Source organism: Chelmon rostratus, chromosome 6 (genome assembly GCF_017976325.1).
Source record: "Chelmon rostratus isolate fCheRos1 chromosome 6, fCheRos1.pri, whole genome shotgun sequence".
Classification (NCBI taxonomy): Eukaryota; Metazoa; Chordata; class Actinopteri; order Chaetodontiformes; family Chaetodontidae; genus Chelmon; species Chelmon rostratus.
The window spans coordinates 18,006,358-18,029,044 of NC_055663.1; the positions used below are offsets into that span (position 1 = coordinate 18,006,358).

The 22,687-nt window shown below is 41.4% G+C and overlaps 5 protein-coding genes across 7 annotated transcripts; 2 read left to right on the forward strand and 3 right to left on the reverse strand.

The window, feature by feature from the left end:
* The first annotated feature begins 124 nt into the window (after window positions 1-124).
* On the forward strand, window positions 125-2,677 carry LOC121608556 (zinc-binding protein A33-like). The gene is made up of 6 exons (XM_041939876.1): window positions 125-517; window positions 912-1,007; window positions 1,178-1,408; window positions 1,826-1,848; window positions 1,930-2,048; window positions 2,127-2,677. Exons 1-6 carry the CDS (start codon window positions 125-127, stop codon window positions 2,675-2,677), a joined length of 1,413 nt encoding a protein of 470 aa, XP_041795810.1.
* Window positions 2,678-3,199: 522 nt separating this feature from the next.
* ighmbp2 (immunoglobulin mu DNA binding protein 2) lies at window positions 3,200-9,950 on the reverse strand. 2 transcript variants are annotated; one of them, XM_041939198.1, is made up of 16 exons: window positions 9,819-9,950; window positions 9,064-9,146; window positions 8,573-8,742; window positions 8,292-8,487; window positions 8,081-8,178; window positions 7,747-7,910; window positions 7,393-7,593; window positions 6,787-6,934; window positions 6,523-6,697; window positions 6,167-6,349; window positions 5,879-5,997; window positions 5,695-5,789; window positions 5,224-5,347; window positions 4,307-5,122; window positions 4,014-4,213; window positions 3,200-3,791 (listed from the first exon to the last, which is right to left on the reverse strand). In XM_041939198.1, the coding sequence occupies exons 2-16, from the start codon at window positions 9,138-9,140 to the stop codon at window positions 3,597-3,599; spliced, it is 2,961 nt and encodes a 986-aa protein (XP_041795132.1). In that variant the 5' UTR covers window positions 9,141-9,146; window positions 9,819-9,950; the 3' UTR covers window positions 3,200-3,596. The 2 variants fall into 2 exon arrangements, with proteins under 2 accessions (XP_041795132.1, XP_041795133.1); XM_041939199.1 differs by lacking the exon at window positions 3,200-3,791 and having other exon boundaries at window positions 4,020-4,208.
* A 132-nt stretch (window positions 9,951-10,082) lies between these two features.
* chid1 (chitinase domain containing 1) lies at window positions 10,083-15,403 on the forward strand. Its single transcript, XM_041938483.1, has 12 exons — window positions 10,083-10,490; window positions 10,697-10,840; window positions 11,696-11,828; window positions 11,949-11,993; window positions 12,098-12,204; window positions 12,282-12,343; window positions 12,430-12,519; window positions 12,605-12,706; window positions 12,853-13,002; window positions 13,890-13,970; window positions 14,066-14,108; window positions 14,256-15,403. Exons 1-12 carry the CDS (start codon window positions 10,386-10,388, stop codon window positions 14,352-14,354), a joined length of 1,161 nt encoding a protein of 386 aa, XP_041794417.1. The 5' UTR covers window positions 10,083-10,385; the 3' UTR covers window positions 14,355-15,403.
* Window positions 14,378-17,807, reverse strand: gatd1 (glutamine amidotransferase class 1 domain containing 1). The gene is made up of 7 exons (XM_041938486.1): window positions 17,632-17,807; window positions 17,321-17,397; window positions 15,875-15,980; window positions 15,676-15,783; window positions 15,504-15,595; window positions 15,320-15,413; window positions 14,378-15,217 (listed from the first exon to the last, which is right to left on the reverse strand). Exons 1-7 carry the CDS (start codon window positions 17,678-17,680, stop codon window positions 15,102-15,104), a joined length of 642 nt encoding a protein of 213 aa, XP_041794420.1. The 5' UTR covers window positions 17,681-17,807; the 3' UTR covers window positions 14,378-15,101.
* Window positions 17,808-17,832: 25 nt separating this feature from the next.
* Window positions 17,833-22,655, reverse strand: cd151 (CD151 molecule). 2 transcript variants are annotated; one of them, XM_041938484.1, is made up of 9 exons: window positions 22,407-22,655; window positions 21,388-21,472; window positions 20,511-20,702; window positions 19,833-19,907; window positions 19,433-19,453; window positions 18,994-19,098; window positions 18,666-18,815; window positions 18,494-18,580; window positions 17,833-18,374 (listed from the first exon to the last, which is right to left on the reverse strand). In XM_041938484.1, exons 2-9 carry the CDS (start codon window positions 21,469-21,471, stop codon window positions 18,315-18,317), a joined length of 774 nt encoding a protein of 257 aa, XP_041794418.1. In that variant the 5' UTR covers window position 21,472; window positions 22,407-22,655; the 3' UTR covers window positions 17,833-18,314. The 2 variants fall into 2 exon arrangements, with proteins under 2 accessions (XP_041794418.1, XP_041794419.1); XM_041938485.1 differs by lacking the exon at window positions 19,433-19,453 and having other exon boundaries at window positions 17,869-18,374.
* Window positions 22,656-22,687: the final 32 nt, after the last annotated feature.

Sequence of the window (22,687 nt, forward strand, 5' to 3'; positions counted from 1 at the left end):
GTTTACCAGCATTTGCAGAAGTTTCAAGCATGTGTGCAGCGTTGTCCCGCCTGAAGCCACTACACCTGAAGAGCAGGAAGGGAGAGTTCCTGTAGCCGCACTTCACGGGAACCCTTCAAACCTGATGGCAGCAACAAGCTCACCTCCTGAAGAGGACTTACTCTGTCCTCAGTGCTCCGGCATTTATTGCCTTCCTGTTCTCCTGAAATGCGGCCACAACATTTGCAGAGTTTGCTTACAGAAATTCTGGGAATGGAAAGGATGTCGAGAATGTCCTGTGTGTGGCACCGCGTCCGTCCCCGGGAGGCCTCCTATCAACCTGGCACTAAAGATAGCCGCAGACCAATATCAGGCGCAAAGGGCCAGCGGGAATCGAGAAGTTTGTGTCCTTCACAACGAGAAGCTGAAGATTTTCTGTCAGAACGACGAAGAGCCCATCTGTCTGGTCTGCCAAACATCAAAACGGCATAAAGTTCACGAGTGCTGCCCTGTAGAGGAGGCGGCCCCGCAGAAAAAGGTAGAGTAAAAATAGAAACTAGTAAATACCAAGGGGATTTACTGTCCGTCCACTCCAACACACAAAACACAGAATTCAATTATCTGTGAGAGCTGTGAGAGCAAAGATCTGTTCTTACTGTGATTGCAGCTTTTTTAGGTGTGAAAGGAGATTTAAAGTTATTTATTACTGATTAATATGCCAAATCTTTTCTCAATTAGTCGATAGTAAACATATCAATATAATGACAGATGTTCAAGGTGACATCTTCAAAATTAAATCTAACGAAATTCAATTTACGATGATACAAAACGGAGAAAAGCTGCAAAATGATTATCAAGACAGTTGCTAATTAATTTTCTATCTGTCGATTAACTGCTACAGCTCCAGATTTTAACTGATGATTCTTCTTCAGGCTGAAATTTCCACCATGCTGGAGTCCTTGAGGAAGAAGCTCAGATTACTGAACAAGACAAAGGAGCAGTGGGAGGAAACTAAACACTACATCAAGGTAAAAATTGGTAAACTCACTGTGTCATCATTACATGATATGAGTTGTGTTGTACCTGTCAGACATCCTAATGCTGAATCTCACAGGTGTGACTTGTTTACTCACTTCCGCGCCACACACACACGCCTTTTGTTTACTGGTAAGAGTAACCAGCTCCCTCAACATTACAGACTCAGGCTTACCAAAGCGAGAGTGAAATCAAGGAGGAGTTCAAGAAGCTACACCTGTTCCTTTGGGAGGAGGAAAAGTCCAGGCTGAAGGTGCTCAAACAGGAAGAGGAAATCAAGAACCAGGTGATGTGCGAGAAGCTGGAAACCATCGAGGACCAGATCAAAACCCTTTCCTCCACGATCAGTGATATTGAGTCTGCCCTCGGACAAAGGGACTTAGCATTTTTACAGGTACATTTACAGCCAGTATTTACATCTTTCATCATATTTGCTCCCACTTGGAAACATTATCAACCATCACCTCAGTTGCCATTTTTATGCCGATGACACACGTACATCTCTGTCATTGCCAAACATCACTGACATCAATGTATGGATGGGTGAAACCTTTTAAAGATAAATGAGGATAAAAACTGAGATTCAGCTCAACTGAAGGTCATTAAAATATCCTTCATCTGAATACCTCCAAAGCCAGATAAGGTGGTGCACATATTGTGTGATTTTGACCTGAAAAACATCTGACTGGGAATGAAACTAAATAATGTTGCAGTTTGGAGTCAGCGTGTGGGTGTTACTCAATCTCCAGCAGTCAAACCTAACATTTTGTTGATGAGTTTGCATTTCTTCACTTTCTTTCTGCGACTTTAGGACTACAAGCAGACAAAGAAAAGGTATGAATATCTCACTATGTGCTGAAATTAGCACCAGCTGTCAACATATGACAATGTTGTAATTATTATATCATGTTTCAGGGCCAAAGACAACGTTCGAGAGCCAGAGTGTATCAGAGATATCCTGATTAACTCTGCAAAGCATCTGGGATTACTTAAGTTTGGAATTTGGAAGAAGATGGTTAGCATTGTTAAATATGGTGGGTAAGCAGATAATAACAAGTTACAATTTACTATGAAGTGTCTTCAGTGTTTCTGAACTTTGCTTCCACTTTCAGTTCCCATCACTCTGGATCCAAACACAGCCCAGTCCAACTTAAAGTTCTCTGAAGAGCTCACCTGTGTGCAGTACAGCAATAAGCAGCTCCTACCTGACAACCCTGAACGCTGCACCAGCCGTGTGTGTGTGCTGGGAGCCATCGGCTTCATGTCTGGAAAGCACAGCTGGACCGTAGACGTGGGCCAAGGCAAGGACTGGTATATCGGAGTGGCCCAGGAGTCCATAAAAAGGAAGAGCACCGTCTTCCTCAACCCATCCGAGGGCTTCTGGGTGATTGGCCTCTGCAACGGAGACACATTCTGGGCTCAGACCTCGCCTCGCACCAAGCTCACGCTGAGGCAGAAACCCACGAGGATTACCATAAAACTGGACTACGACAAAGGAAAGGTAGTTTTCATCAGCGCTGCCGACTTGACACCAATACACACTTTCAATGACAGATTCTCAGAGAGGATTTTTCCCTTCTTCTCCCCTGGATTGTATAACGAGGAGAAAAACTCCAGCCCCCTGACAATCTGTCCTCTGACAGTAACAGTGGATGTACAGTAGACTCACATACAGAAGACACACGGCTCTCTGTGTGTGTGTGCCTAATAGGAATGTAGTGGTGGGATGTAACTAAGTACATTTCCTCAAGTACTGTACTTAAGTACAAATTTGAGGTAGTTGTACTTGTGTATTTCCATTTTATGCAATGGTACAGTTACACTCCACTACACTCCAGTGGCAAATATTGCACGTTTTACTCTTTTTACTCCATTGTTCTGAAAGCTTGTGTTACTACTTACTAGAGTACAGTTTTTCATACCCTCACGATTCTCACAGGACAGCAACGCTACAAACATATGATGATCTTACAGAACATGATGCATTGCTGTAGATTAAACTACCCAACAGAAAACTAAGCAGTTAAATTAACTCAACCTTAAAAATCTAAAGCAGTAAAAGGCAACATACAGATGAATGCAGCAGTAATATTAATCCAAACACATCATATATAATAATAAAACACTGACAGGAACCATTTTACTGCACAATTAGTACTTTTACTTGTCATACTTTAATTACACTTTACTGATAATACTTAGATACTTTTAAGATAAGACTTTATTAATCCCCAACCGGGGAAATTCAACAGTGTTACTTAAACCTTGCTTAAGTGAGGCAGGACTTTTACTTGTAGTGGAGTATTTTCAGAGTGTGGCATTAGTACTCTTAAGGATCTGAATATTTTGTCCACCACTGGTTATAGCTGCTGCAACTGACAACAATAACGGACAGCAGTAAGTTGCACATTCAAATATTGAAGAATTCAAGCTGCTCTAATTAAAATTCGGCCAACAGTCGGAGCTGTATCAAACTGTGTATTTGATCAAACAAGACAACTACTATTTTAAAATATTAGATTTTTTTATTTATGTTCAGAACAAAGTCTTCAGTTCTGTTAACTTATAGAGTTGATTTGGTATCATTTACTGTCCTCTTTTTTAGGTTTCCTCTGTGACGCCATGTCTTTCAGTTTAGAGTCCAGTTTCCTTTGCAGATAGGCTTTCTTATTGGGGTCCATGGATTTGTCTTTCTTCCCACTCCCAGCATAAAGAACACCTTCTTTGCTTATTCTCATCCGAGCATGAGACTTGGCTTTATCTCCACAGCCGTGAACCTAAAAGGGTTTTACGACATGACAGTCAGATCAGAGAGGCACAAGACGTCAAATTTTCTTACATATGAGCTTTCACTTATGGTGAAATATCAGTAAACAGACTTATAAAGTTCCAGGCATCATCCAAGCATTTTTAAAAGAAGCCTCTTTATCGAATCAGGTAAATCACAGCCAGCTTGATGAAAACACAAATGCTACCCTCTGTGCCTGTTCCTGTCTTACCTCTGGTATATGATGACTGAGACAATACTGCCTGTTGCAGAAGAGGCAAAGCTGCCCAAGTGTTAGCACAGAAGCTTTGCACTTGACAAAACTGCACACACTGTCAGCCTTCCTGACAGCGTCCATAAGTGCATCAAAGTCATCATCTGGAGCGGCGGCGGCAGCGATGTCGCAGGCACCTGCCTTTGTTCGGTTCTTTCCTTGGAGAGAAATGGTAGAGTTGATTTGTTGCAAACATATCAGAGCGGACAGATTAGAAAAGCACTTACAAATCAGATGTTTCTGCTACAAACCTTTCGCTGACTTGGGCTTCTTTGATGATGAAGCTGGAGGAATGTTGCTGTTTTGCTTTTTTTGCTGAGCATTTTCTTCCCTTTTCTGCTGCTCCCTCTTCATTCGCTCCAAATGTAAACTCTTCAGGTCTACTGGAGGTTGATGCAGCGGCTCTCTTTGGGGATTTGGGACTGTCACGTCCTCCTGGACTTCGTCTTCTTGGGTTGGCTCCTCAGCTGGTGTTGACACTTGGGGTCTGGAGATAGTGATACACCTGTCTTTCCCCTCGCCTTTACTCTCATGCACGAGGCCCAGCTCCTCAGCGACCTGGTGGACCAGCAGTCGGTCATGAGAGTTAAAGGATGATGGAAACTGTAGTTCAGTGCGATTTAAATCCCTCAGAAAGCTCTCCACCTGCTCTCTGATCTCAGTGTATCTGTTCTTGTTCTCTTCCTCAGTCACTGCTCTTATGCAGGACTTTGCGTGTTTAGCATTAGCTGTATTTTCATTACCACTGCTTCCAGTGGGCTTCTTTTGTCCTTGCTTGGCCTTGCTGGGAGGCTGGTCTTTAACCTTCTGTTTGGTGGACACGGAGCTGCTGGTGGACGTGTTAGCCTTCGTGTCTTTGTGGTCACGGGTGTAATTCTGTGGGACGATGTCCTGGATGTACTCAAATGCTGTTCTGACCTCGCCAAACTCAGTCATATGATTGATGAGGGACTTCAGAAAAGGGTGATTCTGGACAGTTTGTGTGTCGCACACTACAGCGATGTGACGTCTCGCACGTGTAACAGCCACATTGATCCTTTTGTCCTCTGCCAGAAATCCAATCTCCCCTAAAATAAAACAATGAACAAATATGTGTTTATACGCATTAATGAATGCCGCTAATGTTCATGGTGTGGCAAAAACAGACACAACCAACAAAAAAAATGACCTTTTCTGTTGGAGCGAACTAACGACAACACCACGGCCTCTTTCTCTCTGCCCTGAAATCCATCCACTGACTTTATCTCCAGCTCTGGATGCCTTGTAGACAGTTTTTGACGCAGAAGGTCGACCTTTACAGAGATAAAAACGTAAAAAAGCAGATTTTTTGATGTACAGTAATTTTAGATTTAAGGTTTAACGTAACATTTTCCTGTGAAAGTATAGATCTTTTATTTAAAAACTGAAAATCAAGTTTTTAACCTTGTTAACATGTTCACAGGGCGTTTTGTTTTACATGCTACAAGACATAATGTGATTGAAATAAGCAGTTAAAGCCATGCCTGAGCATTCCCACCTAAGAGCTGTAGTGGACCAGAGACAGTCTCACAAACACAGGTTTAGACAGCAGGGTTTTGTTTGTAACATACTTAAGGCAGTCAAGATATATTTCACAGAACAGTTCACATCAGTGACTTACTTGTAGGTTGTATGGAGCAATAACAGCTATGTCTTTAGCTTTAAGCCCAGCTTCAGTCAAAGCCTTTATGTGCAGTTCGACAATGTCTACCTCACCTGAGGACACAGTTAACATACTGTTAGATCTCACAACACAGTAACTGTAATTAAGTAAATGTATCTTTTAAACAATAATACGGGCTAACCTTGATTGCCTTTGGACTGCTCGTCTGTGACCTCCATCTCACTCAGACCACAGCCTGCAGTGTCGATAAGAAGCAGCGGCGTGCAGGTCTCTTCAACACAGGTGACCCCTGGTAGATCTCTTTTGCATCAAACACACAATTTTCCTGATCATACTTATAGAATACTTACTTGCTTTAAATGCAGTTTGATATGAGTACTTTAAAAAATCTGAGTACTTCCTCCACTGTTGGCTATCATTAACTGAGGCACAGAAATGAGATACTTCCCATCGCCAAGCTCACACTCACTTTAACAGGTGTCTCGCTACAGAGCTGTGAGCTGTTAGTCTTCCCTGGTACATTTCTTTGGAGGCCCACTCCATGATGGCGCTGTTCATGCGGTACTGAACTGTTAGCATGCGCACCACTGAGTCCCCGTACATCTGGATAAGTCTCTCCATTAGACTGAGGGACAGGCCTTTTGACGCAGCCCTGTGGAGCCCAAACAGAGAGCAATGAGCAGCAAGATACAAACAGAATCTAGCATGGTCCTGTAAAAGGCCCTGAAAACATATTTCACGGACTTTAAGGAAAATCATAAATATTAAATCATGAATGTTATTTATCTATGAATGCACACAAAGATGAAAACCTGTTTTCTTTACATTTGTGACTTGATTGTAGGTGGTAATTGCTTGTAGTCTCCAGCCAGAATGCACTTGCGCGCTCTGAGCAGGGCGATCCAGCAGCTGCTCTCCAGGGCCTGAGCGCACTCGTCTATCACCACCCAATCAAAATGCTCTGCTGGCAGGAACTTCAGAGGGCCATCATCACAAGCACCTGCAGACGCAGACAAGTGCTCTGTGATTGCCTTTCATCATCACTGCAACGACTGAATAACGGTTTCTTCACTCGAGGGCATTACTGACCTGTGTTGGTTGATAACACAACATCAGCACTTTTTAAGATCTGGGTGATCTCTGTTGCTTCCCTGGTTTTCAGCTCTTTTCTGAGCTCCCCGATTTCCCTTTTGAAGTTTACTCGCTCTCCTTTTTCATGCATCTTTTTCATTCCCAGCTTGAAAAAACAAAATATTACAAACCCAATTTAAAAATGCGACACTGTACAAAACATGAATGAAACAGAATGTGATAACTTGCTTATCCTTTTTCACAAATACTCAATCGAAAACAGGATAAAGACATATTTAATGTTTTACCTCATCAAATTCATTGATTTTTGTAAATATCTGCTTATTCTAAATTTGATTAATGTTTCAAATAAGTTGGGACGGGAGCAATAAAATGCTGGGAAAGTTGTGGAATACTCCAAAAACACCTGTTTGGATCATTCCACAGGTAAACAGGTTGATTGGTAACAGGTGATAGTATCATGTTGGGTTTGAAAGGAGCATCCTGGAAAGGCTCAGTCATTTACAAGCAAGGATGAAGTGAGGTTCAGCACTTTGTGAACACGTGATTGTAGAAAGGATGATACTACATGAGCTCTGGAACGCTTCACACTAAAATACTTACAAAAGCTTTATCGATGTCTTTACGGATGTCACTGATGATGTTTGCGTTGTCGCTGTGAGCGAGGATGGCGTCTAGTGAATGCTTCTGAATGGACTCCAGCAGTCTGGCAGGGTGACCCAGCCTCAGGACCTTCGCCTTGCACCGGGCTAACCTCTCCACTAAATTATCCACAGCCACGTTTGAGGGGGCACAGCACAGGACCTGCACAGACACCAAATCCAAACATTAAAAACTGTCCTGTCTAGACTGAGATGCTGCAACGACAACTGCAGTGACGAATGACACTGTGACTGAATAAATCAACAACAGGGAAAAATATTGTCATATATACTTATAAAAATCCACTTTCTGCACCTTTTGGCCTTGTTTGACTGCTTGCAGGATGATCTCCACCACTGTGGTGGTTTTCCCAGTGCCTGGTGGTCCATGAATTACAGCCAGTTCTCTCTGAGACAGAGCAAAGGACACGGCTTCTCTCTGGGATTCATCCAGGTTCAGATTCAAGAACTTAACTTCATCTGATGAGATATAATACAAAACCAAGAATTAGTGTATGTAGTGTATTTTACATGGTGATTTACAAGGTTTTGAAATCAGAGTGAACAATATGCTGCACAACAAGCACAATTTCACAGGGCAATTAGAGGGCCTGTTTGTTGATAATACTTGCTATGTAAGTGTGACTTACTTGGCTGTGAGTGAGAAGAAGGTTTTGAGTCTCCAAAGAGAACATTCATCAGATTGCCAGCTGGTCCGTTGCTGTATCCATTTAAGGCATTCAAGGCTCTGCAAGCACAAAACACAGTGAAAATAAGTTGTTTCACGGTTTCATACCTCTCTTGAATGTCTTACATGGTCACTACAGACATTACAGTGAGTTCACCACAGATGTCACTCACTTTTTCATTCGTTTGTATGTGACATCATTTGCCAACTTTAAGAGGTTGTGCAGAGCATCTGTGTCAAAGCTGAGGCCATCCTTTGAATCATCAAAGGCCACACTTATAGAGGCTTGGCTGACCCGCGTCACTATTCCTGTGCCGATCTGTGAGTCTGCATTGCATCCGCCAGTGTCGTACAAACCTACTATGTCACCTGTATCAAAAGACAAAAACATAAATGTCACTTGATGCCAAAGTCAGAAAAAAACACAGATCTTTATGCAGATCTTCCACCTCACCAGGTCCAAAGCTGTTGCTTGGCAGAGATGAGAAACCAAGATGCTTTCTTGGCTCGAGGACAACAACTGTGCGGCCATACAGGCCTGTGGACTGACTTCCTATCTGCAATTTCAGCAGGCAAACTCCTTTATTTTGAAGATCCTTCAGAGAGATGTTCTCCTGCCATATCCTGTGGGCAAAAAAAAACAAGACACTGTATGCAGCCTACAATGTATGATGGCACCAACAAACATTTCTGAATGTGAAGGCAGACTCTCACTTTAGTATAAACAAGATACGCGTGTCCACTGTCAGCGTCCATTTTGGACTATAACCAGCGCCTTTATGGGAAGTTTAGGAATCCCCTGCTTTGGACCTTGACCCATACCAGGGACTCACAATAAATCTGTCTGTGCTGCTACATTTCTGAGCACTCTTTTTTTTTCTCCCCCCATCTGTCTCGTCCACCAACTTCATGGAAGTGGAGAAGTCCGGATGTTATTTTACATACCTGGTCTCCTCTATTTCAGCCTCCCTCTCCTCCTGCAGAAGCTCGAGTGTCTTTGACACAAATTGCTCAACGGCCATCACTCACTAAAACCGACCGAGAAAATAATCAATGTTACAGCACAGATCCATAACATGTCAGTAGTTAAGACACTTAATAAAATGTCATAACCTGAGATAAAAAACAGACAAACCAGATGCAGCCACTCTTAACTCAGCTTTCATTTATTGGCAATACAAAGCAATAAGGTGATTTCAGACTGTACAAATTTGCTTTACACCAGCCTTGCAGCTACACCATAAAATCCTGCACACATAGTAATAATAATCCAATAATACAAAACTACAGACTGCAGCAAATATCATTATGCTGCACTCTTCTGTTACTTCTGATGCTTTGAATAAATCTTGCTGATATTCTTCTGAGTGAAATTTTGAATGGAGGACTTTAAGGCCACTCTGTTCAATAAACAAGCCTGAATGCTTATTCAACCAGTGACTCTCACAGTCCATGCATTTTCCAATATGGTGGCATATACAGTCCCAAGTTTTGCTTCTCATTAATTATTATATTCGGCTGGAGTTGACGTTAAGGGTAATACATGCGAAGAAAGTACCAGTTTAGTGGTTTATGTTTTGGTTTTATGAAGCAAGTTTCCTCATTTACAGATATGCTGACATGTTAGCTTGCTAGCCACACTGCACTCAAAACCATTTACTTTAGCTAACTTACACTTAGCAAGCGACAATGACACTCACCCACTGATGTTAGCTATCTGTACAGACGACAGAAGAGCAGAGGACAGAGAGGGAATGTAAACCATGCGGGACAAAATGTCTTGGAAATATCCTCTATGAGATTACAGCACTTGGTCTGTTTGGCTCTTGTTGTCTTCTTTTCTTGTACTAGGTTGTTAGCATGCTAGCTACACTGCCGCCTATCTGCTCAGATGACTGCTCTCACGCGCATTTTATTTTGAAAAACACAGAACGCGGAAGTCACCCAGCTTGGTTGACGCTCCAGATAGAAACACGTTGAGCTAAGTTGTCAGTCAAACTGGTATCGACCGCCCGACAGTGAAAGCCAGGTTATTTGTCATAAATCCAGGCTGTATGTGTTAGCAGTATAAACAGGGCTGTTTTGGCTCGTTGTTCTGTGTGATCTCAGACCGCAGGAGGATATGCTGGTTGATAATCTGCCAGATCTCAGTCAGGAAGGAAGCATTTGCGCTACAAACCTGCAGACCTGAGCTAACTAACCCATTTTTATTCAACTGCTTCACGGCTCCTTTCCACTGCGTTTTTTTCTTTCTTTTTTTTTTGGAAATGAGAACGACATTATTCCTGCTGCCCGCCATCTCATGCTGCTGGTTGGTCAGTGCCACACTTTCAAAATCTGATGCAAAGAAGTCGCATAAAGCTGAGGCCGAGGTGGGTAACTTCAGGGCTTTACCTTAAGGAAAGGTGTGAGCTATCATGTCTTACAAATCCTCTTCTGTTTACCGGTATGTCACTGGACTTGCCTGCATTTTGCAGATCCGGGATGAGGCCAGTATCTTCACCTGTCATGTCTAGTCCTGACGATGATTGTCTCTGTCTCTGAAATGGGGTCTTCTCTCTGTGATCTCCCTCTTTAGACTTCTCCAGCTGAGTTGTGTGTGTTGGAGAGAGGCCTTGTTGTTTCAGACCCGCACTGGAAAGACATAGTGAAGGAGGAAAAGAGATACTGTGCTCACATCAAGAAAACATTTCAAGGACAAGTGCTCGGATATGTCACACCTGTAAGTCTGAAACCAGCCACCAACAGATCTACTGCCTCCCTAGCTGCTGTTCTGCAATTTGCACTTTTTGCACAGCATTAAAGGATAAATTGAGATTTTTTCAAGTCAGTTTTAATGCAATACTCGCAGGCCCACCTCTGCGTTTGTCACTGCAGTTATTAAAACTCTTTATGACTGACTTTGGTAGAGCTGAAACTGTTAGCTGATCAATCCTGACAGAAAATCTATCAATTCATCATTTAACTCCTCTGTCAAGCAGAAATGCCAAACATTTGCTGATTCTTTGCTGAAGATCTGGGGGTTGTGGGTGGATAAAATGAGCAATTTGAGCATGTCGCCTTTTGGTTTTGGGAAATTTTGATGTGCTTTTTTGCTATTTTTCGAGGTTTAAAGATCCAGTGTTTAGAATTTAGTGGCATGTAGCAGTGAGGGCGCAGATTACGAGCAGCTGAACACCCCTCACCTCACCCTCCCCTTCAGTGGCTGCTCTTTAAAGCCAGTGTTTGGTTTGGCCGTTCTGGGCTACTGTAGAAACATCAACAACAGAACAGTCCTTATCGTCAGGTGACTATTCACTCAATAAAACATAATTATGAACATTATATTACATTCCTGCCAACAAATTTCCCCTAGATCCTACACACTGGACCTTTAATAGACCAAAGAAGTAGTCAATTATTAAGTAAATGACTGCTGGATTGAATTTGAAATTTGTCGAATATCTCCTCACAATCTGCAAGCGGTCTGTTCTGTGTGTGTGCTGAAAAGGAAAATGCATTTGTTTGTTTTTTTTTATCCTTCGGTATTTTGACTGAATATCTTTAAATTACATGCCTTATTTCTGCCATCCTCCAGTGGAATTCCCACGGCTATGACATCACCAAGATGTTTGGCTCTAAACTCACGTCAGTGTCTCCAGTGTGGCTTCAGCTCCGCCGACGGGGACCCGAAACCTTTGATGTTACTGGACTCCACGATCACGACCCAGGTTGCGGACCCACTCCACTGACAGTCACGTGGAAAGGGCTTTCTGGTCTTTGTCAGCTATTTAAACATCACCATATATGACTCATGTATATGCAATAAAAGGGTCTTTTTGTCTCTGCAGGCTGGGTCAAAGCTGTACGAAAGTCGAACAAAAAAGTGAGGATGGGTGAGTAGATGTTCTCCCCTCTGCCCACAGCTCTGGTCACGTGGGTCAGTGCAGCTTGCGGTTTCAGAGAAGACAGTTTGGTCATTTTAGCTCTTCTTCCTTAGTGCCTCGGCTGCTGTTTGATGGCTGGTCTTACCAGGACTACATGAGCGTGCTGGGGAGTGAAGATGAAATTGAAGAGCTGGGAAGTGAGCTGGTGGATGTGGCAAAGGTAATCTAGTAGCTTTAACTGCCTTGCAACACTGTTTTGTTTGTCCTGTGTCTGTCTAATGAAGCTGTGACTTGCAGACTGAAGGTTTCGATGGGTTCACCTTGGAGCTGTGGAGCCAGCTGGGAGGGAACAAACGAAAGTGAGTCATTCTGTGGACACGTCTGTTATTATTGCTCTGACCATCGCTGACTGAGATGACTCAAATGCGAAATCTTCCCTGTACAGGGAGCTGGTCCATTTGGTAAAACACATATGTGAGGCTTTGAAGGCTAAAAGATTAGACTGCATTCTTGTCATCCCACCTGCTGTGACAAGGTGAGTGAAATTAGTTCAGCGACTTTAAATGCAAAAAAATTTTTGCTGACATTCCTTTGCTTGTTTTCGTCTCTATCACCATCAGTACGGGGCAGCCAGGTATGTTTGGCAGGGAGGAGTTTGAGCAGCTAGCTCCTGCCGTCGATGGATTCAGCCTCATGACATATGACTACTCCAGCGGTGCCAGGTGAGTGTCGCAGACAAGCCATGTCCATAGATTCATTGGGGTAGAAATGGAAATGTTTTATGTTGTGACATGATTAGAATAACCGACAGACCTAAGAGGATTCACAGTATTACTGAGTTGTTATTTGTTTTTGTTTTTTAAAATAGGCCCGGCCCGAGTGCTCCCCTACCCTGGGTCAGAGACTGTGTCCTCCAGCTTGCACCCAACACTCAGTGGAGGCAAAAGATCCTGCTTGGACTCAACTTGTATGGCCTTGATTTTGCAAGCCAGGGAACAGAGCCGATCCTGGGAGGAAGGTGAGATAATGCTTCAACTTCTGCTGGAATACATTTTCATTTTAGCAATTAAAAGCTTCATACATTTCTGACTCTAAAAGAGTGCTCCGCTTATTTAGCCCTGTGCAAAACATTGTTGGACTCACAAAAAAAAAAAAAAAAAAAAAAATTACTAGAGATATCGTATTTTTCTCTATGCAACTCCAGTTTGGGCAGAGATTTTGGTGTGTTATTGCTAATAGTGGCTAATGTAGCCTCGAGCCACTAGCCTCAAGCAAAGATGAGGAGTGAGCTTCAGAGGTCTGGTAAGCTCACTTCTCTATAACTCCACACCCCCAGATTTTTCCAGTCTCAGCCCCAAATGATGCTGCCTCTAGGCAGTTTATCAGATCTCACGCAGCTCCCTCTGGAGCCACAAAAGGCTTCATGCAACTTTTTCTCATATGCAGTCGTACACCAAAAAAACCTGTGAACAGACTTTGATGTTCAGAGTTTCCCTTTAAAGCCCATTTAAAAGAAATTTCAATCGTAAGTATTTCTCCATAACATAAAATATTCATGAGCAAATCAGCAACAATCAAAGTTAAAGTTTGGGAGGAAAACATCCCTGTGTGGAAGGTGTTTGATCAAACTTGCAACAGCTCTCCAAATGTCATCAGAATTTCAACTCTCTATACTGATTGGAAGCACATGACATCACCTTTTTCCAACTAAGCCCCGCCCAGATTAAACCAGTGAGAGGAGTAACAAAAAAAAACAATCTCTCATGTGAAATAACCCAAACTTTTCTAACTTGGATTAATAATAATTTGTTACACAGTAGCAAGACACCAAGAGAAGTCACAGTAAAGAAATAAGGCTTTCAGGGACTTAAACACTGTCTTAAACTTGTTTCTGATTTCCTGCAGGTACGTAGAGATTTTGCGAGAACACAGGCCAAAACATCTGTGGGATGAATATTCTGGAGAGCACTACTTCACATACAAGAGGTACTTATCTAATAACTCATTAAGTCAACAAATTATGGCTGAAATCTTACACTTCCAATGGCTTCTTCTAATAAGATCTGTTACATTCACCTCAGGAACAATGCAGTGAAGCATGTGGTGTACTATCCATCACTGAAGGTAAGCCTTTTTCAAAAAAACAGTAAGTTTAAACACAAAGAGTAACATAGATGATTTACAAACTGTTTTCTTTCACTGTGTTAGCTGATCCTTTCATGAGGTTTACTTCTACATGTGGAGATTAACATGATTTAAATTCTTTTACAGTCCATCTACCTGAGGATTTCTTTAGCTACTGAACTGGGAACAGGGATTTCCTTATGGGAATTAGGACAAGGACTGGACTATTTCTATGATCTCCTATGAGAGTTGGACTTGATAAGTGAAGACTGTGGACCCCAAATCATCAGCACATGGATTTTATTTCTTTTTTCCCTAAATATGGTGCACCAAAAATTCAAGAGCTATAAGCTTTTTTTTTGTTTGAGGGTTATGAACTGTTGAGGAATCTTGTCTACAGGAACACATTTGGGATGTGTTGATTGAAAGGATATTAGCAGCAGACACAAGGTACTTCAGTGTGTTGTATTCCTTTTCATGGATTATATTGTGAAAAAATTCAGTTTGTACAGTACAGAGTGCAGTAACACATCTCCATCTCCAGCAACAGAGGGTGCATGATCATCGATATGTATACAGTTTAAATGAAGGGTTATATTGTTGTTCTGAGGGTCTCAGAGCTCACGTGCCCCAAACATCTGCAGCCTCTCCTCAGTCCAGATCCAGAAATCTTCTGTTTTGCTCTTCATCAACCACAATCGTGTCTGCTCTTGGAGTCTTTGCTTGCTGTGAAGATGAATCTTTCTGTGGTTTTGAACATCCCCAAAACCTGACGCCGCAAGTTTTGTCATTTTTTTTAATTTTCAAACTGAGACATTTGATTGTGTGTTTTTTTTTATTAGGTTTATAATGACAGCATTGACAAGTAATGAAGTTGTATTTACAGTGTTGCCAAACATCTTCCAATATTTGTCTGAGATGAATGTTTAATTACATGAATATATAAATGTGGAACAACTGAGCTGTTTAAGTTGATGTTCCTGATGTTAAAAATTACTTGGCACCACAGAGCAGTATTAGATTATTTACAGCAAGTGTGGTTGACTGCATATTCTGACCAGTTATTAGGTGTCTGTCAATGACTACGTGCACAGCATCTTCTGGACTTGCTGGAAAACAGAGATAAATATGAGAGGGCTTTAGGTTTAGCTTTTAAAAATGCTAAAAAAGTCTTTTTCAAATTAGTATCTGTGCTCTGCAGTTCTGCTCACCTGTGTATGATCCACCACTGTCTTTCACAAAGTCTTCCACAACCAAGGGCAGGTTGGCAAAGTCAGGCCTCCGCACCAGTTCAAACACTGACGGCTTTCAGTAAAACAGTTACTGTTATTAAATACATTAAACATATAAAGATATTTGAGTATATTATCATCATGTTTACAGAGGAAGACTAACCCCTGTTAAGCTGTAGCCACTGAAGATCCAGTTCTGTCCCTCAGTGGCGCAGCACAGTGCTGACACTCCTTGTCCCACTGCACAAACAGGCTCTGCAAATAGAGACACCAACATGTCTCTACACCGGACATATAGATTACATGACTTATTTTAAAATTAGCCTCACACTCACTTTGGTGAGAGATGAAGTGTGTGAGAATGCGGTGCAAAGAGCCGCTGTGTGCGAGGTCATTCAGCGCTCCAGGGCAGTCCGGGATGAGCAGCGCCTGGTATCGGGCACCTGGAAAAGGTCATCATGACTCAACTGAGCAGAGTCCAACCAGCAGCAACACATAAAAACAGCCAAATGGCCATGAAATGAATGTTCTCACCATCTATAGATTCAAGCTTAGCAGGTGTTGCGTAGGGTTTCACATTGAAGTCCTGCACCCATCTAGCAGTGCTTTCATCCACTCCGATGAAGTCTATTGGCTTTCCCTGCAATTCAAATAAACACTTAGGCCCATTTCAGCTCAGCTCTGTCACTCTGTGCTGGGGTCACATGATGTCACCTATGCCAATTGTGGCTAAAAGAAAAATCTACATGTTTATTTATATGCAAGCAGTAGTTTTCATCTTCAAAAAGGTGATCCCATCAGCTCTAATATGAAATATAAAATGCTTATCGATGGTGAAATCAACCAATATTAGTTCCAGGACATCATAACAAACATGCCTTTGTTTTTCTATATAAAAATATATCTCCCAGCTCGTTCGATCAAGTAAGGAGAGAAATTAAACATTTTAATATTTATATATTTATATTTATTTACTTTAAGGCATGTCTGTTTGTACTCCTTTTTTCCCATCTGACAGAAGGAGATATATCACTTCAGAGCCTTTTTATTTCACTGGTAGAGAACAGCTTCACTTGTTTAAGGCCACCTGCTGGACTGTAGATGTGCCCTGAAATCACCTAAAGATTAAAAAAGGTTTTAAAATGCTGAGAAAAGTGGACATTTGAACATCTAAATTTTTTTAGAACTTCATCTGGTGCTTCCACTAACTTCTAAACAGTGGTGGAGGAAGTATTCAGATCCTTTAGTAAACCACAATGTAAAAATACTCCATTACAAGTAAAAGTATGCAAGTATAATTAGGAAATACTTAAAGTATTAAAGTAAAAATAGTAATTGAAGAAAAATGTCCCCACTGATTGTTTTACGATCATGTATCATTATTTTACTCAAGTATTTACTCGAGTATTCATGTAAAAGCAGAATTTTGGTTCAGGTGGAGAAATCTTTTGAACTATTTTGCATCATCATCTGCTGATTAGTTTCTCAATTGGTTGGCATTTCTCACTAATTTTAATTTTTTTACAAAAATGTTTTGCATGAGAAATGACAAACCATTGTCAAAATAGTACATTTTCTGTCCATCAATTTATTAATTAATCAACCAGTCGTTTCAGCTTTACTTGTCTATAGTGTTGTTTGTTCCGGCTAATGGCATATTTTGCCTGTGAGACATATTAATTGGTTATAACTAGAAACTAAAACTGTCAAATAAGTGTAAGAAGTACTTTTGTCGTCTATGAATTAGTGGAAATAGCACAAAGCATAAATTTTGAAGTACCAATTCAAGTACTCAAGAACAGTACTTGAGTTAATGTAGTTCGTTACATTCAACCCACTGCTACAGACTGATGGACCTTGTGGTGAGATCGTTTTGCTGTCTTTAAGGTCAATGCCGGCTCTCAGATGCGAGTCAACGGCTGAAACACGGCAGGAATATTTACTTTGTGGAGTAATTTGCAGGTATAAATATAGTCTTACCCCTGGTGTGGCTGTCTGCAGATTAAACACTGAGGTACAAAGGCTGAAGGACTGGTGGAAAGACTTTGCTGACACCCCTGAAGGAACAAAACACAACATAGAGCTAAAGAGCTGTAAACAAATCACACCTTAGTGGTTCAGCTAGCTAGTTAGCAAGTAATGTTTGACCACAGCTAACAGACTAATTAGATGAAGAAGTAAGCTCTGACAAAAACCTGCATCAGTAAAGTGAATAATACACTCTGTCCCTGTGTAATTAATCCCCTTCATTAACTGATGATACATGAACCGGTGCAAGCTAACGGACCCACCTTGTGGAGACGCACTCGCCACTATCAAACAAGTTGGTTTCGCAGACATTTCATTTATATCCGTGTTCCCTCCACATGAAATATTTCAGCTAGATTGAAATGAATAAGAAGGTAATTGTGGGTAAAATCATGAAAGAGGAACAGGCGATGAGGAAGTATTCAGAAGTCAGCTGACAACAACATCCGCCGAGAGATTTCAGAATAAAAGTTCACAGTCGAAGGCAGCGGAGAATACAATGTGATGTGACAGATTCACTGTCACATCACATAAATGGCAAGCATTTTATTTGTATTTCAACAAACAAAAATATTCTTATATTCGTTTTTAAATCATAACTTTGGTAAACACTGTTTATTACATAAAAAGTAGATAAACAACAAGACCAACACTGGCTGCAAATGCAGGCACAGCATGCTCATATTTCGCTGCTCTTTCAAATGTGTTGTTTGGTTACAACTTCATCTACACATCACTATCTTAACAGGGAAGATACAGCATGCAACTGCATTTTGCAGAAACAGTGCTGAACAGTGCTGCCCAGCAGCATCATAGCATCTGTAGTGTGTGTATTCTTAAATTTTATTCATCATGTCATGATTTGAATTGGCAACTTCACCACGTACAGAATTGGAAACAGTTTACAATTCATGATGTGACTTGTCATATAAAAGAAAGTCAATAATCAGTACGGATCTTCCTTCAAATTTCGATAAAGGCAGCAAGTAAACATCATCCCCACAAGCTAAAAGAAAAACACACAAAGAAGTGGTTAGACATTGTTGTTCGCAGTTCAGCTGTTTGCACAACATTAAAAGAGATGTTCATATTAAGATGTATTTTACTCAGAGGTTATTGATTTACCTGTAGAAATGCAATCCCAATGCCCACTGAACCAAGAATATACAACTGACTCAGAATGAACTCCTCTAATTTCATAATGCAGCCACCCTAGGAGCACGAGAAAGGGAGAAAAATTTAAATCTTGTTATGATTTATATCATTTAGCCACAGCCAAATGGACGCCTCTACCTACCTCCACCTTGTAGATGTTGGAGGGATGGTCCCTGCGTCCGCAGAGCTCAGTGGGAGTTTTGCAGCAGCTATCAGGAACAAGCCGCTCATTCACCTGGATCCAAACACTCTCTGTCCAGTCTGAGGAGTTGTGACTGCCACAGCACTTAAACTGAAGGGGAGCCAGTGCAGAGAGAAACAAAAGAAAGAAAAAGATGAGACAAAGGTGACAAACATTTCAAATCTAACATTTTCTGACTTTTAACACTGAACTTATTCAAGCGGTATTACTTTTTGCCTGGCTGCCTGTAAATCAGGTGTGATTTAAACATACAGTTTCACTCCCACACCTCCTGCTGAAGCTTATCCACAGCCTGCGTGACGCTCTCCTCCCCTGGCTGCTGGTATTTCTGCTGCATGGTCCCCTTTAGGTTCTGCCTGAGCTCCTCATCCAGCTGTGAGACAGGAGAAGCATTTCAGCTATCAGTGACAGGGAAAAAAAAAATGTGTCACCTGCAAATCTCAGCCTATCAATAAAAATAGCCCCTGGTCAAGTTTCTTTCCTCCCCTGTAACATTCCACTGTACCTGTGCAATGCCCACACATAACTCAAAACATATGAGCACAGATCCTCTGACCCCACTCCCTGTTCCACATGAGCAGTCTTTAAATTAATTTTTCAAAAAAAAAAACCAAACAAACAAAAAAAAACATTGTGTCGCTTGACTGACAAAGTGCAAAGACCAGAAACAGTTTGGTACAACATGGAAACATGCAGCAGCAGATTACCTGGTAGCAGAAAGGGAAACACTGGAGCAAGAAAAGGGGGGAAGAGAGAGAGAGGTGTGAGACGGGTGGAAAAACAGGACAAATGAAGAACATGCACAGAGAGTTATGCAGAGAGGATTTCACAACAGAGAGAATGGCAACTGCAGCATTTTGTGGGTGGATAAATATGATGGACGAGGAGTTTGAAATCACATTAAGGGATTGTGGATGACAGAAAAACAAGTAGAAAGAATAAAAAGTAGATTTGTAATTGCTGCAGTGAGATTTAAACTCAATGGTAGCTAGTAAATAAAAGTATGAAGTCCAACCAGTCACTTTGTACGTAAGGGAAATATTGACTCTGAAAATGACATTAACTAATATTTTCTCACAGCTACAAACACAAGGTAAAGCCCCTCACCTCTTGGTAGGTAATGTAGGCCAGCACCCCAGCAATGATTTCCAGCAGGAAAATAAAGAGCAACAAGCTCAGGTACTGTAGAGGAGAGGCATGAAATAAGCAAGAACACAGCTGTGAATAAGATGAAGATGTGTGTCAGTATATTTCTGTGCTAAAACATGGCATTGAAAGTATCTGTGCACAGCTAAAAAAAATAAATAAAAGTAATACTCCAGAGAATAACAGATTAAAGGAAGGCAGTCATTACAAAGGTTGTGGCGAATATGGAAATAGACATAACGTCACAGAGCCTGTGCAGTTTTGCTTCTGTATTACATCCTGACATGGTGTCTGTCTGTGTCTCTCACACACTCTTCAGTCCAAGCAGTCGCCTGTGATGCCCTTCATTCCTCTGGCATGAGCTGCACTCTAAATCTAAACTCTTAAAGACACACTCTGCGTGACTTTGTCTGTTATATTTGACAGTCATGCCCGTCTGACATAATGAGCAGCGCTGAATGCAGGAGGACAAGACAGAAGGTCGCCACGGATTAACTTTCAGTCCATTAGACACAGATCGGGTTGTGTGTGTATAAAGAAAGTGTCTTTCATTGGTTTTTGATCCTGGTGGAGTGAAATAAAACAAATGAATGTAGAAAAAAGAAGCCTCTGACAGGTTGTGAGTCTGACTCAGTTTACCACAATCAACAGACTCCTCATCTCCTTCATAATGGCACAGCATCCGATTATCCCGGTCACTATCACAAGGACTCCAGCAGCGATCAGGATGTAAGCGGAGGCCGAGTAGAAGCTGGAGTTCAGCAAACTGATGTAGTCGCTCTTTTCCACCAGGGTCCACACTCCCACTGCCAGTACAGCCCCTCCTGCCAGCTGAAAGAACGTACCGTTATCAGCTCAACTCAAACCAGATGCTCGTATCGAGCGTGTGCTGCATAAAATTCAGCAGGAATAACAGAACTCCTAAAATGTGACAGCGGTGCAAACAAGACAACGCCTTATTCTTTCACTGTCAGCCTCAAGAGACACTCAGCCAAATTTGTTTTTGGTATCTGAACATAAATCATGGCTTCATGTGAGGACATATTTATGAAAACAGAGTAGGTTATCCAGGAGCTCATTCAATCTGTCCTTAAAACTACAGTTGTCGAAAGAAAATTAAGAAAGTAGAAAACTGGAAGGGATGAAGTTAGACATGTTGTAGGATTGTCTCTGAAGAGTCACTGAGTCTTCATTTTTTCTCATTTTGTGCTCCTGCATAACTCTTGCAACTATTAGTACAATGCAGACACTAAATGATAACATACATGTAGTTTGTAGAAAATATGTGAAGCGTACTCTTGCATAATTTTATGCAATATATGGAATAAGGAACAAGTTGTTTTTGCAAGCGTGAGGAACAGTAGAAATTCAGTGAGCTGTGATTCGGTGTCGTAAAACAAAAATCTTCACTAATCTCTGTGGCATCTGAAGCAAAGAAATCAAAGGACGGAGCCTTAACAGAGGGTTTCGTTGTCTTAAATTCAGAGAGAATCTTAACGCTTCCTTGTTAACTCACCCAGAAAAGAATGTTAAAGAGAAGAAGCAGATACTTCAGACATATTGTCCCACAGGTGTGTGTTTTGTCACCATGAGCGTCCATTCTGAAATGAAAAACTGAATGTCAGTACACTGTAGGTTGAAGTACACACACAGAGAATTACAAAGTCAAAAACTTAAAGAAATCCTTCTGGGGAAGCTTTTATAGTACAGCTGAATGCAGAGTGTGAACTCATGATGCTCAGATCTCAGGTCATACCCTCTAACCCTGGAGATCAGTATCACACACATCTTTATACTCACATGACGGCGAGCTAAAGCCTGTTAGTGCTCTATCTGATTGAGACGATTCAGCTGCGGTATATTTATGGAGGAATTTCCTCTTTCAGTCGGCTTTAGTTCCACGTTTGGTGTGAAAAGGTGATTTACTAGGTCGACACCTAACACAACTGCAGTTTGCATGAGCTTCTCTTTTTCAAGGTTTTATGTGTGTCTCCTTTAAGTAACAATAAATATTAGACCAAAAAAGAAATGTGGTGCGTTTCAGAGAGCTTAAAGATTAAATCAAATATGTAGTGGGAAAAACATACTTAACTTGTGTCACATGTCATCCAGCAGACAGATATATCCCCCATCCCCGTAACTGAACCTGATCTTCAAACACTCTTGACTTTTATGCTTTACTTTGTGAATTAGTCAGTCTGTTTTATCCTGATCTGAACTTTCCTCTGATTCTTTTTGGAGAAAAGTTGTGACTATGAGCATCATGATGGATGGTGATTTGAAATCTTAAAGAATTAAATAAATCCAGAAAGAGTGAAGGGACAGCAACTATAAAATATTAAAAACATTTAAATATTAAACAAATACTAAAAAAAAAATAAATGTTGTTTTCTAGCAATAAGACAGAATACAGAATGTGTGCATATGATTGTCCAGCAAAGCAAAATCTCCCAACGGTCAGAATCAAGCTATTTTTAACTCATTGTGTCATGGAAAAACTGCTCTCCCTTTCCGCTGAGACTAAAATACTCCTACCTGATTTCAGATGGTGGACCCTGAAGGATGTAGATTATCGTGGGTAACGTCTTCCCAGATCCCACAGAGCCGAGTGTCAACAAGGTGCTGTCTGTGAAGGTTAACTGCAACAGTGTAAGTTCTCTGTTGACGCTCAGACCCGAGCCTCCTACCCTAGCGCCTGAGCGTCTGTCCTCTTTTAGCACAACAGGCAGCTCCACAAGCTATGCAGAGTACATGGCTGCCCCCAGCTGGTTTCTCACGCATATGAGCTCTAATGGCCTACTGGAATAAAAAAAAAA